The 15,055-nt window shown below is 54.4% G+C and overlaps 2 protein-coding genes across 2 annotated transcripts; one reads left to right on the top strand and one right to left on the bottom strand.

The window, feature by feature from the left end:
* Positions 1-1,220: 1,220 nt before the first annotated feature.
* NUDT17 (nudix hydrolase 17) lies at positions 1,221-8,927 on the top strand. Its single transcript, XM_021003736.2, is given in 9 exon segments — positions 1,221-1,488; positions 1,639-1,803; positions 1,805-1,826; positions 2,123-2,148; positions 2,360-2,452; positions 2,732-2,830; positions 3,011-3,147; positions 3,296-3,445; positions 8,769-8,927. Coding segments are annotated over 9 exon segments (927 nt in total). The 5' UTR covers positions 1,221-1,296; the 3' UTR covers positions 8,812-8,927.
* Positions 3,917-13,135, bottom strand: PIAS3 (protein inhibitor of activated STAT 3). Its single transcript, XM_021003724.2, is given in 15 exon segments — positions 3,917-5,056; positions 5,058-5,198; positions 5,827-5,864; positions 6,035-6,168; positions 6,446-6,614; positions 6,736-6,869; positions 7,173-7,333; positions 7,485-7,558; positions 7,776-7,881; positions 8,093-8,227; positions 8,495-8,585; positions 9,166-9,216; positions 9,471-9,555; positions 10,009-10,429; positions 13,029-13,135. Coding segments are annotated over 15 exon segments (1,968 nt in total). The 5' UTR covers positions 13,131-13,135; the 3' UTR covers positions 3,917-4,930.
* Between the last annotated feature and the right edge of the window lie 1,920 nt (positions 13,136-15,055).

The raw sequence follows: 15,055 nt of genomic DNA, 5'->3' as shown, positions 1-15,055 counted from the left end.
TTGTTTATTAATACTTTGCATGTTGTCTCACCATTAGACTGTGAGCCTGGACCCCCTTCCCCTAAAGATAAGTCTTTTATTTATCTTTGTGTCTCAAGGACTTAGCTCAGGGCCTGGCACTTAGTAGGTGCTTAATAAATATTTATTGACTGAGGGTTTTCCAAATGCAATTAGGTGTAGAAAGGTTTGGAAGAGAAAGACAGTCTGACATCAAAGGAATAGTATTAGACTAGGAATCCAAAGTATGCTGCTGCCCCTGTGTGCCCTTCAACAAAAGTGGAGCCCAAGGGCCTCATTTTCCTTATTCACGAAACAGTAAGAGTGTCACCGGCTCTGCCTACCTCAGTGAGTATATGAGGAGCGAATGGAATATGCTCCATGTGAAGATATTAGAAAAGCAGGTGGTTCAGTGCTGCTGTAGGGAGGGCATCAGAAGTAGTAGCATGGTATAATGAATGGAAAGTCCAGGAGCCCAGAAACCTGGCTCTCCTGTTGGCTGACATTCTGAGATATATATATAGATATAGATAGATATATCTATATATAGATATATATATGGCTCCAATTGCCTACTGGCCTTTCCAGTTACCTGAGTGGATTTCTCTCCCCTAATTGGTTTTTCATCTGTTAAATGGGTCTAATAAAGCACCTACCTCACCAGGTCATTGTCAGGATCAAATGGAATAACGGTAAAGAACTTTGCCACCGTTAAAGTGCCGTATAAATGCCAGCCATTATTAACCAATCAATCAAAAGGCAATTAGTAAGTTCCTACAACACGCCAGGTACTAGAGATGAAACATTCCTCCTCGTTCCCAAGGAGTTTCCATTTTATTGGGGGAGGCCACGTGTACACGTAGAAATAGATACTGGGGTGTGTGTGTAGGGTCACCTGTGACTTCAGGGGGCTTTCAAGGAAAATTCGGGGAGGAGTGGGAGCCCTCCGGCGCAGAGTGTCTAATGCATAGTAGGTGGTTACCAATGCGCGTTAAATGACAGGCCCGATGAAAGCGTGGGGTTGGAGGGACCTAGCCTGGTGGCGCGGGCTGCGAAGCGCTTGGAGTGACCGCTGGGGTTTGACTTCAGGCACTGGCGGCCGGGGGTCCCAGCAAGGGGGCCGCTTGGACGCGCCGAGCCCCAGGGGCTAAGTGGCCAGGCCAGAGCCTGGCAGTCGGGTGCAGCGCGGGCCGGAGGCTGCAGCTCCCTACCGCACCCACGCCGGCCGTGCGGCCGGCTTTGTCCCTGCTCTGCCCGCCAAGGGGCGCTGCGTGAGTCGCCGCCCAGGGTGCCCCAGCCATGGCGCAGGCCCGTGTGCTCCTGCTCCTCTCGGGGCTCTGGGAGCCCGTGGGCTTCGCGCGGAGCGTGTGCGGCCTCCTGGGCCTGGGGCCCGGCCCGGGGCCCTGGCGGGTCTACTGCGGCTTGGAGCGGGGGCGGCTGCTGCTCTCGGACCGCTCCTTTTCGGGCGCCACGGCGCAGCTCCCGCTGCAGGTCTGGCCGCCCAGCTCCTGGGGGGCGGGGGGACGGGAAGAGAGGGGGGAAGAGGAAAGCGTGGTCTAGGGGAGGGATCCGGAGCCTGCAGAGAGCCCCGATCCCCACGAGCGCCGGCCTCGGTGACCCCGACTTCCCCACCCACTGCAGCGCTCCCGGTTCTGCCCCTTCTGGGCCCTGGAGCAGCGGCCCCCGGGAGCTGCGGGGCCGAAGCAGCCACCGGACCGCGGAGTGGACTTGGGGGTGGCTGTCATCCTGCAGTCCCGTGACCAGACCGTGCTCCTGACCCGGAGGGCCTCGAGCATGCACACGGCCCCCCAATCTCTGGGTCCCTCCAGGTGAACCCTTTCCTACCCCAAGCCCAGAAGGGGAGGCCGGCACGCTGGGGAACTTCTCCTGGCCCTCGTGCGGCCCTTTCCCAACCTCGTTCGGCAGAGACCCACATTTCATTGGCTTTGATGCCCAGCCACGGGGGCCCAGGATGGGTGTGGAAGTGGAACGCAGGTTCATGGCAGGGACCAGGCTCCTCTGTAGTTGTAGGATTTGGGTTTCCCTGCGCATCGGAGGAAGTGGGGGAGAAGAGCGAAGGGGTCCCAGATTAGGGCACACAGTCACCACCCCTTTGTTATTGTAGGTGGACACGTGGAACTGGATGAGGAGGTAACTACAGCTGTTATGCCCTGAACTTGGAGGGATGAATGGATGCCTCCTATCGGGGGACCACCCCTGGTGGCCCTGAAACAACTGCATTGGCCTGGGTCGGGGAGGTGGGAGCCCAGGACTTGGGGAGAGAACCAGAGCAGCCTCACAGCTGCCTCTTCCAGATGTCAGCTCTGGCTAGCCAGCTGACTCTGTTTCCTCTGATCTCCAGCTGCTGGATGGAGGGCTTCGGGAGCTGTGGGAGGAGACAGGTCTGCAGCTGCCCCAAGGCCAGTACTCCTGGTTCCCTCTGGGACTATGGGAGGTGAGAGTCCATGAGAAGACTGCTTTTTGTTCAAGGGCCCACCACCAGCAAGTATGGAATCAGCCCTCTGCCCAAGGGAGAACAGTCACACACACACACACACACACACACACACACACACATGCCCCAGACTACAGCCCAGGTGTCTCTTTCTCCAATAGCCTATAACCTTTTCTGTCCACATACCCCCTTATGTTTTGACTGCTGAGAAGCATTTGGGGTTGGGGGATCCTGTCTGGATCCAGAAAATCTTCACCTGTTGTGTTTCTCCTCTCCTAGTCTGCGTATCCACCCATGCTGAACCAAGGCCACCCCAGATACCACCATATCATTCTCTACATACTGGTGACTTCCCAGGAAACAGAGCAGCAGCTACAGGTAGAGCTGATAGTGGGGCAGGGAAATGTGTCTGTGGGTAATGGGGGAAGTTGGTCTATGAATAAAAACCTAGACAGTGGAGAAAAGCTCTCCCCGTGTGTCCCCCACAAAGACTCTGACAGGTATCTGGTGAGTCAGTTGTGATCAGGGGCCACTGAGGGCAAGTGTCTGACCCCCCAGGAACGGATCCAACCAAACCGGGAAGAGGTCAGTGCCTATGCCTGGCTGAAGCCCAATGTATTGGCAGCCGTGGCAGCCTCTGAAGATGGACCAGACATGACTGAACCTCTCCTTCAATACCTGCCACCCTTTGTTCAGTAAGTAGAGATCACTCCCACCAGTCTGCCCGCTTGGGTCCACGTATGTCCACTCTACTATAATCCCTTGGCCATTTCCGGGAAAGGCATGAAGAATGATGATGCTTCTAGGAATCCTAGACCCTGACCTGTGTCCCTTCTGTTCCAGGGTCATGGAGCTTCAGGGAGATGTGGCCCAAAGCCTGGACCTGCCTGTGTCCACCCTGCTCCGGACATCTCTGAACACAAGGGAGAGTGAAGAGAGGGTCAGTATGGGAACTAAATTTGCTCTTGGTCTATGGCTACAGAATCTGAAGAGGTAAGGGAAGAGATGTGTACAGATCTAAACCGGTCAGTTTTAGTGCTTTAACTGGGAGGGCAGGGCTGAACACTGTTAGGAAAAAGGGGAAGAAACCTTGAACACAGATAGGACTGTGACTTTTGATTCCAACACCTATTAATCTCATGATCAGTCTTCCTTTCTTCTGCTGTAAAATAGAGATATTGGCACTACTTCCCTCATAGGTGAGGAAAACACTTTGTAAACTCTTTCTCAATGCTGTATAACTGTGTATAGGAGGCCACAACATCCTTTTTGTCCTGTTATCCTGACCATAAGTCCTCAAAGTATCACACACACCCCTCCCCAAAGCCAGAATCAGAATGAAACTGGACATCAGATGCCACTCCTCCTCAGGACCACTAAAGGAGGCAAAGCCTTCATCTTTCAAATACAGACATCAAGAAAGCCAAATAGATGAGGCACTCTCCACTTCCCTAAGGACACACATAGGATTCACAACCTTTATTGTCGGTGAGAACATTGCTACAACTTTGGAAATATGAAATTAAATTAAAACAAAGGTCATAAAAGAGGGAAGGGTGAATCTGGGGGAGGGGGGACTGAATGTCTCCCCCCCCAAAGGTGCAGAATGAGTTCCATGACCATAACTCTTAAGACTATGGATCCCACTGGAAACTCAGACCCCAGGATAGGGAGGCCTTGGGGAATCATCATCAACTTAAAAAAATATATATATATATATATATATATGTATATATATATATATATATATATATATGTATATATATATATATACATATGTAAATAGAGAACCAGGCAACAAGACTCCTCTCCCATCCCAAACCTTAGAGAGACAGAGGAGGCAGATCTCCTCATCTCATCCTCAGTTAGACTGAGAAAGGAGCAAGGGTCATCTTTGGAGTTTTTTGGTTTTTCTCATTTATGTACAAAAAGCTGCAACTGAAAATAGAGATCTCAGGCCCTATCTTTGTCTCTCCATCTGTCTGTCCCATATGCGGAAGGGGAATGAATGGACATAGAAGCAATACTGGGTGTATTGAGGGGGACCAGTCGAGATCTCCCATCCAACCATCCACCCACCGGCACTCACCCCATTCCCACTCCAGCTGCTTCAGATCTAGATCTGAGACACATGGAGCAGTAGGGGATAGGAAGAAAAGAATGGAAAACCATCCAGGCCCAAAACTTAGGCACAACTCTTACATCTCCCTGCCCCTTCTTGGCTTACATGACTCCATCTGAAGAGCATTTCCAAAAATAAACCCAAAATGTCCTTTTAAAGAGGTTAAATATTAACCCTTTGGGTGCTAGCCTCTCCCTCAGCAGAGAGGGGGCCAGGAGCACAGGTCCATGAGTTTCTGCTTGTAGCCTCTGGCCAGAGCCCCCAAGGGAATCAGTTCACAGGGCTGAGGGGCAGGGCTCCTCTGCTGTCCTCACTCAGTGGTGAAGGTGGGTGAGGAGGTCCGGAACCCTAGAGTTTCAGTCCAGGGAGATAATGTCTGGCCGACAGCCAGTGAGGGAAGAGCCTGGAGGGAGGGGTCCCCCGTGTCCATCCCTCAGGGCCCCCCCAGGGGCCACAATGCTGCTGACTCGGCCAGAAGGGGGGTGCTGGAGGCGAGCCTCTGTGAGAGCTCCCCAACACAGGAGCCAGCGGACCCAGGAAGTGGGAAGGGGTGCCTCGGTACTGGAAGAAATGGCCAACAGTATCCTGCTCATCTATTGAAGTGATGACTGAGGGACTGTAGTGCTGAGGGGGAATCAGGAGAAAATATTTAAGACTTCACCCTTCCCCCACCCCCATCTCCTGCCCCTTACAGACACTTCCCACATACTCCCTCCACATCTTACACATCCCAGAGAAGGCTGACTAATCCACTTAAGGATTTTTCTCTCAAAAGACCTGCTCACCAAGGATGTGAGAGCGTTTATCCCCAGCTAGAGACATCCCCTACCTCTATCCCCCTCCAATGTTGTGGGCGTTTAGAATGAATAGAATGTCTGGGCATGAGAAGGGCGTGGCTTGGTACATGTTGGGGGGGGGTGAGGGGGGGAGGGGTGGAAAGAACTCTGGGACCGGTAGATTGGGATATCTGGGTTCTAGTTCCAGCCTAACTAGCCACCAGACCTCCTGAGCCTGTTTCCTAATCTGTAAATTGAGGAATATCTTCCAGCTCTAAAATTAAAATTCTGCTACTCAGAGCCCCAGAAAGAAATAAGCTGCCGGCCCATCACCTCAGGCTCATCCCATGTGGCAAAAAGGGAGGAACAGTGGGCTCCTCACAGCCAGAGCAGATCCCTTGGCAAGAGTTAGAAAGAAAACCTCTAAGAGGTTACAGAGATTGGACACTTTGGTGGAAGGAGAAAGGAGCTCTCACCTGACTCTCGTTCTGAAAGAAAGTAAATAAGTCCAAACCTGGGAGGAAATGGAAAGAGAAAAGTCAAAGTCATTCAGCATCTGCTGCCCACAATTTCCCAGATGTGGGGAATTCCCTGAGAAGTTATAGATATCTGAGGAGCAGGGAGCAGGAGGTGCAGAGGGGCTTCTTATGGAGGGACCCATATTTGGGTCTAGGTCACACATACCCTGGATTTCGGTCCCCAGTGGAAATGCTGGTGGATAGTCGGGAAGAGGAAGGCTGGACAGGAAGTCACTGCCCAGGGTGCTTATACCTGGGCTACGGAGTACAGATGATGGCTGGTGATTGGTAGCCAGTACTCTGTAAGGAGAGAGGAAGCTGGGAAAACCAGCTATAGTCACCCCTGGGGGTCTCCCAAAGTCCACACCCATCTCCTTCTTTGTGTCCCAAATCAGCCCGGCCTCCATGCCAGCCCCAGCCCCTCACTACTACACAGAAAAGTAGGCATATCTTCAAGAGGCAGCGTTGTGACCTCCCTTGTTCCCAATGCCCATGTCTGCCCAGTGATCTTGGGAAGACTTCTTGCTCTAAACCCTGTCCTCTCCCCCAACTTCTTTCTCAACCCGATTCTCTGTACCCTTTGCCTCCAAAGGGGCCAGGGATGGCAGCTGAGGTGACTGGACAGTGCTTCTTGGCAGGGGGCAAGTCTTCCTCATCGGAAGAGCTGTCAAGTGTCAGGTCGATAACCTCAATCTTCTTCTTGGTTTCCGGGGGCTTGCCCTCAGGGCCAGGGCCAAAGGGGGGACCTGGAGATGTTGGAAGGACTTTATCTCAGGATGGGTGTCATTAGGACATAACCTATGGGAGAAATGGTCATCTAACCCTAAACCCCAACTGGGAGTCAACAGGGCGCCATGGGTTACTCACCATCTAACCCATACCCTGGCGTGGGGCACACCTCTGGTGTTTCCTTCTTGGGCCTCATTGGGCACCAGGAGCCATCTTCCATGAACTGGATCTCATCACAGTCAGTGCACGAATTCAGAATCTCCATGAATAATCTGGGAGAAGGAAGAAGAAGGTTATGGAGGGTCGTGATAAGATTCGGGGATATAACTGTCCAAGGTTACATCAGCCGAGGGCAAGAGAAAAGCAGGAATTTAGGAGCAATGTGAACTACCTGAGGAGGGGCACTGGGGAGAGGGACAGAAACGTGAGATCTCCAGGGTGAGTCTGGCTGGGTGGCAGTAGCCACACCCATCAGTGCCCAAGCTCTCCTAGGGGGTATTCTTGCTGTCCATGTCAAGGGAAAAGAGGGGATTTATCTGGGTGTCCTGGACAAGTGGGAGCAGAGGTGGCCGTACCCATCTATGACCAGAGATTCATAGGGAGCCTTCTTGTCACACACAGGGCAAGTCCATGTTGGCTTCTTCTCATTCATCTGCAGGTAGAGGGCAGCATCGAAGCTCTGTAGGTGGGCACAGGTGAGGGCCCGGCATGGGACAGCCAAACGCATCTTCCCTAACTGAGGAAAAGCAAGACTTCTCATCACGTTTCCTCTAGCCAGCTTTCTCCTTTCTGGGACACTTTATCACCATAAACAGAAACACTGGGAGTCCAGCTCAGCCTTCCCACCCCTGTCCCATCCCAAAAGTCTCTCCTCTTCCAGTACCCACCGGGCACATGAGTGACACCCGAAGGCTTGTGGTGGCCACCTCACTGTCAGGGTCAGCTGTCAATTTCTCCTTGACTGAAAAGAGACCGAATCCAAGGTCATGAGATCAGAATAGCCAGGGAGGAGCCCCAGGGGCCAGTGACAACAATAAACAAATCATGAGACAGGACTGAGGTCCATAGGGGATCACCCAGGAAAAGTCAGACATGAAGAAGGTTTGGGTTGGAAGAAAGTGTGAGGGTGAGGCTCATCACCAGTGAGAGGAGAATGGGGTGTTGATCTTATAACTCACTCAGTGCCCGAGAGTGGTCTGGATTCCGGATGCCCTTGGCTCTCAGTTTCTGCAGGAGCGTCACTGAGGTCAGCTGCCTCACTAGGTACACCGACAGCGAATAATTCTGGGGAGAATGTCAGTATCTGTTTCCCCTGTTACCATGGTACTTACTCCCAAAGCCAGGCAGGGGGGCCAGAGGCACTGGATTATGCTAACCAACCCAAGAGAAGTATATCCCCTCCCCTAAAATCTAACCCTCAGATACCACATGCCTCACCTCTTCCCCTCCAGTCATCGCAGCCAGGGACCCCTCCTGCCCCAGGCACACAGCTCACCCGTCCGAACTCAGATGACCAGTTGACCACAATAGTATTGGGGACAGTGGCTGAAAGTCGAACTAGGGATGTGATGTTGATAGGTCGGCTGGGCCTTTTGGGTTCAGCCCCGTTCTTGGTTGGGGGAAGATAACCCTAGAGATAATGGGTGGTGAGGGAGGTCAGGGCAAAAGCAGCCCTGGTATCTATGCAGCACGTTAGGGTCTGCTATATCTCATCACCATTGATAAGGGAGGTTGGTATTACACATATACCCTTTTAGGCAGGAGTATCCCCATTTGGAAGGGAGATAGATCTGTAAAGGGCAAGGATGTAGGGATGGGACTGCTAGAAAAATGGTACCACCCGATGACGTGAAGACTGTTGGGACAAGTTGGGGGGGGTCAGAAATGGGTCACTTACCGGCAAGGGGCACAGTTTCCCATTAACCTTGACAAAGAGGTTAGGAGGAAAATAATCTTCCTGCGGACAGCTGGTCTCACAGAGACAGAACCTAATTAAAGATTTTAGGAGAGGGGGGAGAGAAAGTTCAGGGAGTTACCATCTAGAGGTCTAGCTCCTGAGGCTATGAGTCTGCAGACAGAAGGAGAAAATAAGAGCCAAACCCAGGGATAAGACTGTTATTTCTTCCCTACAAAGTTCAAGGAAAAAACTCCCTCCTTCCTTTATCCCAAAGGAAAGAATTATCTACCTCTGGACGAGGAATGAAAGTGTCCTGAAAACAAGATCTGGATGATGGGCAAGCAACCGTCTGAGATGTGCCAATCGGATAATACATTGAGGAACATATTTAATAACACTTTTTTGAATGAATATATTTTAATGTGTCAGAAAATGCCACTCTCCATAGCAAATGGGCATTTATTTTGTGATTAATCAAGCTGCATATGTCTCACAGCAAACAAGAAAAGCCCCTGTGGGACAGTAAACACAGGACATGGAATTTTCAAACCTTCCCTGGGATTGCCTTTCTACCCCGTTGGTCTCAGGAAGCCAGTGGGGATATGGACCACTGTTTCCCAGAGTGCGGGGTGAAGGGGAAGGAGAAGGGTGTCTTCTGGGACTCATCTCACCTGAGCTGTACCTGTACTGTATAGTCACACTTGGCCCCAGGCAGGACATCCCTACAACAGAAAGAAGGAAAGAGAGATTGCAGAGTGTGGGGCAGGGGAAGAAGACAGTCTGGTGGGGAGGGGGCACTGAAGGAAGCCCAGAGGATGGACGTACAGATGAGGGGGACCGATGGGAAGGCAAATTGGCTAAGGCCAAGTTAGACAGGAAGGTAGATGGAAGCTCAGAGCTACAGCCAAGAGCTGAGGACCAAAGGCCAGGACGCAACAGCACGATCGAGGACGAGGGGAATCCGGGGGAGGGGTACCTGGAGGTGAGAATCTGCTGTACTTGCTGTGGCGTCAAGGCGAAGGTGAAATGAGCCTCCTCAAACCTCTGGCTGTTCGTGGATGCTAGGTACACAGGGGACCAGGGACACGGTTACTGAGCAGGCCAAAGGTCAGCCATGAACCTTCCCTGCCTGAGAGCTCCGCCCGTTGGGACAACAGGTTGTGGCTGTCCAGCTGTATCCAACTCTTCGTGACCCCCTGGACCACAGGGCGCCATTGACTAGGGGGTTTTCTCGGCAAGGATGCTGGAATGGTTTGCCATTTCCTTCTCCAGTGGATTGAGGCAAACAGGAGGTAAGCGACTCGCCCAGGGCCTCACACATTGTAAGTGTTTGAGGCCATATTTGAACTCAGACCCCTTCTATCTACTGAGTCATCTAGCCGTCCCAACAATAGGTTAGCTCCTTATTTAGGATGGGAATGTAAATGGCGAAGTGTGGAAGACAGGGTCGTGCTCATACCAAGCACTGTCAAGGGATCTATTACGTCAGACTCAAAGGGACGATGATAACATACCAAGGGTAGTGGGCCGGATGAGTTCCCCATACACATCATAGAAGGGCAGTGGCCTCATCGTAACATCAGGGTGGACTGGCTGGGGCAGGGAAGGGTGGACATCAGCCTCACGTTTAGGTCCTCCCAAGAGGGGTCCTGAAGGCAGGAGGGTGGAGGGGGCAGGAGGCAAGGGGCCAGGAGGGACGATGGGTGGGGCTCCAGGGGGCAGAGACAGCAGTGAGAGCTCAGAAGGTACAAGGGCCTTTCGGGGGAAGCGACGGCGGTAAAGTTCTTTGATCTTCATCTGGACACTGGGGCCACAGCCAGACTTGAGAAGCTGCAGGGCCTTGGTCAGTAGCTCGTGTTTTCTCCCACTCTTGTTTCGGCCTGCAAAGCCCAGAAGCACCTGGAGCTCAGACACTCGGAAACTCATCACCATGTGCTGGGGAAAGAAACAGCCACATGGGTGAGCTGGGGTAAGGATCCCAAAGACAGAGACTGACCTAGCCAGGCCTCCCTGCTAAGGGGGAGCCTACTCCCCACCTCAAGAGAGGGGGAATAATTCTACCATAACCCCTCACAACTAGACATAAACAGATGCACTCCTAAAGGAAGCCTGTCTTTCTGCTGAGGAATCACTTAAAGGGGCCCAGACAGAGGAAGAACTTCACATGGCTAGATGGGACAACCTGGGCCCAGAAGGAGATAACCCAACCTAAAGGAAAAGGTTAGAATCCCTCTCCTTGTCTCCCCTCACTCACACAGTAGACAGAGTTCCACTTCCTATTCCTGTTTCAACAGGCCCCCAGTTCAGTGTCTCTACCTCCCCCCCCACAAGCTTCTCCCACCTAGAGGGACCTGAACATACCTCTCTCCTTTCGGTAGCTAACAATAGGCCCGGAAAAGCCAGCATAGACAGAGGAGGAAGTAGCACTGCAACCCCCCCATCACCTCCCTCCTTCTCTCCCCACCTTAACTCTAGCACCACCACAAAGCTCCTAACCCTCTCCTTCCTGCTTATTTTTAGATTCCCAGACCCACCCCAGCTTTCTAAGAGATGAGGCAAAGGGGGAAAAAAAGAGGAAGAAAGGAAGAAGGACAGGGGGAAGAGAAAAAAGAGGAAGAAAGGGAAAAGAACAGGCCTAGGTCCTGGGGAGGGAGGGGAACAGAGAGACTGGGACCAGGTGGTTGGAGGATCTGTACGTAATTCCCAACCCCCACTTGTACCTCATTCCATGTAAGTAAGCCTTGGGGCCTAGGCTTCTAGGGAAGGTTTCAATACCCTTTAAATCCCTCACCTTCAGTCTCATGACCCTACCTCAAGATCTCCCCATTTTGGGCAAAGGGAAACTAAAGCCTGTAGCAGAGGGCACAGAATACCACAGAACGCTGGAATCCCACCAGAAACTGGCTTTCCCCCTTCCTCGGGAGTATAGGACTTGACATTGGCTAGGACTTTCTTTTAATAAAGGGGAGAGGGGCTGGAGCTGATCCCTGAAGGAAGGAGGTTCCTCTCCCCTGCTGAGATCCAGATGGTAAAGCTCTGACCTGATCCCCCAGGGAGAAGGCTTATGGATGGAGAAGAAAGAGGGAGGGGAAGAACATCTTGGCAGAATGGAATCACAAATCCACCAGGCCCGTCCTCCAGCCACTGGTCTGACAGGGAGTACCAAAGACTCGGCCAACAATACCTATAATGTCCCCCCAAATCACTGCTCCATTCCCAAAGAAGAAAGGAGAAGAATGTCTGAAATGGAGGGGATAGACTGCCCATGGCCTCTGTGCAATATTATCATCAATCAAATGACAGAAAATTGGTAAAGCAGAGTGCCTGGCACACAGTAGGTGCACAATCAATGCATGTTCCCTTTTCCTTTCCCTGTTGGATATTCTCTGCAGAGGGGGTGGCAAGTTCCACAAAGGAATTACCACTGAGATACTGCCAGCTGTGAGCATCCTCAGCCTTAATCAGAACCTCAGTACCTTTCCTGCAGGCCTCGCCCCCTAAAAACCAAAGGCCAGCTCAATGACTGGAGATCTCTTTGAGGAAGGAGACTGCCGATTTCCCAGCCTTTCCTCCCAAACCAGCCCCTCCTATGTCACTACCACATGTAGCCTTTTTTTTTTCTATCACCTGTAGATCTCTCTCTTACCTCCACAGCACACTGACATCCTGACATCGGTTCTCCTGACATTGGGCCCTTCCATAGTCTCATTCGAGCATTCCCGAATCTTGCCCACAGCTCTATCTCCCCCAATATTCCAGCGCCCTCCTAGAGCCCCATCCCCACCTCTTTTCCATCTCCCACAATTCTCTCCCTGTGCCCTCCCACCGCCTGTTCTCTAACTCGGTACCTTTCCACAGCCTCATCCCTACATCCCTGTGACTCCGACAATCTTACGCCTTGCCCTCCCTCAGCTGCATCCCTACGTCTCCGTCCTCTCCCACCGCCCCCATCCCCACGTCTCTGCCCTCTCCCACCGCCCCATCCCCCCGTTTCCCCCACACACACACAAGTGGGGATATTCCTCTCCACACCTATGTTTGCATGGCACCGACCTCCGGGGCCGGGGGAGTCTCGAAGGAGATAACGTATGTGCAAACCTCCAAGCGCTGCGTAGATGTCAACGACGGCGACGGTGCTCCCCCTGACCAGATCGCGCTGGCTCCCGGGTGCCCCCGCTCCCGGAGGTCCCAGCCCCCGCTCCGCTCCCCCCAGCCCCGCCCCCGTGGCCCTGCCCCCCGCGGGCCCTGCCCCTCCATCCCTGCCCCGGAGGCCCCCGCCCCTGCGCTGCCCACGGCGCCGGCTCCCTGAGCATCGCCATCCGCACCGCCCCAAGCCCGGGACCCCCGCGTAGTCCGCCGCGTCCCTGCCCCCAGAGCCCATCCGCTCCAGGTGTCCTCGCGCCCGCATCCCCCCCTGCCGCCTTCGGGCTCGGCCCCCAGGCCGCCCGCACCCTCTCCAAGCCGCTCCTCCCCCGCTGCCCAGCCGCCCGGGCCGCCCGGGCTCGGGCTCCGGAGGATCCGGGGGGTCCGGTACCTTTAACTCGCCCAGCTCCGCCATCTTGAGACATCGCAGGCGCCGGAGCCCAGGCCCAGGGACCGGCGCGCAACTCCCCACCCCGGGGCCGGCCGCAAACATCGCCCGCCCCGCCCCGCCCCGTCCGGCCTCCTCTCCCGGCCTCTCCCCCTCCCAGCCCCAGCCCCGCCCGTTCGGCTCCGGCCAGGCCACGGCCTCGGCCTCGGCCTCCTCCCCCTCATCCTCCCCCTCTTCCTCCCCCACAGCTGGAAGCGCCGGCCGCGGCACATCTGGCGCGGAGGGGGATGGGGAGGCGGCCGGCGTGGGGCCCGCGGAGGTCTCCGAGCATCGTCAGAGGAGAGTCGGGGGCAACGCGGGTGGGCCGGGGAGTCCCGGCGTCTCCGAGGGGGCGGGCTGGCGGAGGGAGGCTGGCCCGGGCGCTGGGACCCGGGACAGACCAGGACCCCGAGTTGACGGGCTCCACGGGCACGCAACGCCGTGGCCAGGGGGTCGGAAGCGGCTGGAGTCACGGATCCTCGGAGCTGAGAGTCTGGCTAGCAGGGGCCATGCAGCCCTGCAGGAGATCCCAGGGAGAGGGGTCCGCAGACTCGGCTCTGTCCGGGGGGCTCTGGACTCCTGGACGCGCGAGCCGTGAGTTCTTCCCCCCCGCCCCTGGTCCGCCCCCACCTCCAAGTTCTGGTCCAGGGTCGGGCCGAGGACCTGAAACCTGGGAGCAGAAAAGTTTGGTGCTGGGGGCGGGACTTACCGGCTCCGGCTCCAGGGAGGGGGAAGGGGCCCCGGGGGGCTCCGGGCGCTGGAACGGAAGGTGGGGATGGCCGGAGAGCGTAATCAGAGGCGTCCCAGCGCTCCCCACCGCTCCAGTTGGGTCCGGCAGTTCGGACACGGTGCCGAGGAGCTCAGTCCAGTCCTGGACTCCGGCTGGGGCCGCCTCCTTGCTGCCCCTCTCCGGGGCAAACCCGACCGGGCCTGGGAGAGGGGCGGGGCTAAAGGCGGACCCGGGACCTAAAGGCGGACCCGGGGCCGGGGTGGGGGGGGGGATTAACTCCTTCCGTTGACAGACCGGGAGTTAAGTCTAGGAGTCTTGAGTCTGGGGTGTAGACGGTCCACTACCCTCTTCCCTACCCCCATCTCCCCTAAAACTCCCATCCCTTCGAGGTTGGTGGAAGGAGCAGGGATGGAGACTTGAAAACTGGGGTGGGGGAGAGTGTTCCCATCAAGGACAGCACAGGTCACCCAAAAAAAGCTGCAAAAAGCCCCATTTCCCACCCCCCTTCCACCTTGGTTATAATGTATGGGTGAACTGATCAGCTCCATAGAAGCTTAGTTCTAGAGCAGGAAGAGACATCAACATTCTAGTAATCCTACCGCTTCATTTTACAGATAAGGAAACTGAGACCCAGAGAGCCTGTGACTTGCCCAAACTAACAGATGTAGCAAGTGTTGGAGGCAAGATTTGTATCCTGTGCCCCAGGGGGCCAAAGCCCCATGCTTATCTTGGTGAGCTGGAATACCCCTTCCTGGGAAGAAGCCCAGAAAGCTATAATTAGAGGTATACCCCAGTGCTCCTCCCCCAAACACACCTTTCTGAGGCACTAACACCCTCATGGAAGATGAAAATGGAGTGAGTTAGTGCAGGGAAAAACTAGGTAGTTGGGAACTCCCCTGTCCCGCTTTGCTTCCCAGGATATTCATCCTTGGCTGACAGAAATCAATAGCTCTTTCCTTACCGAGGCCTGTTCTCTGACCCGACAAATAAGTTATTTGCAGGCCCAAGAATTAGGTGGCTGGCTCTGTCAACTACCTCAGCCTAAACGCCATCTTTGAGGGCGATGCATTTACATTATTAGGGGGTGGGAGTAAGCAACTAGTGTCATAGAATTTCAGAGCTGATAGGGACCACAGAATTCACCCTAGGCCAACTCCACCATATAGTTTATCCCAAAGAGGGATAATTTCCTAGCCACCAAATGGGATGCAAAGGAGCATCCTGGAGTTGAGGTCTGGGTGGTGGAGGTTCAGTGGAAAAT

Source organism: Phascolarctos cinereus, unplaced genomic scaffold (genome assembly GCF_003287225.1).
Source record: "Phascolarctos cinereus isolate Bilbo 61053 unplaced genomic scaffold, phaCin_HiC Scaffold_5;HRSCAF=322, whole genome shotgun sequence".
In the NCBI taxonomy this organism is placed as follows: Eukaryota; Metazoa; Chordata; class Mammalia; order Diprotodontia; family Phascolarctidae; genus Phascolarctos; species Phascolarctos cinereus.
The sequence above is the reverse complement of the archived record's forward strand: the minus strand, read 5'-3'. Positions and strand labels throughout refer to the sequence as shown.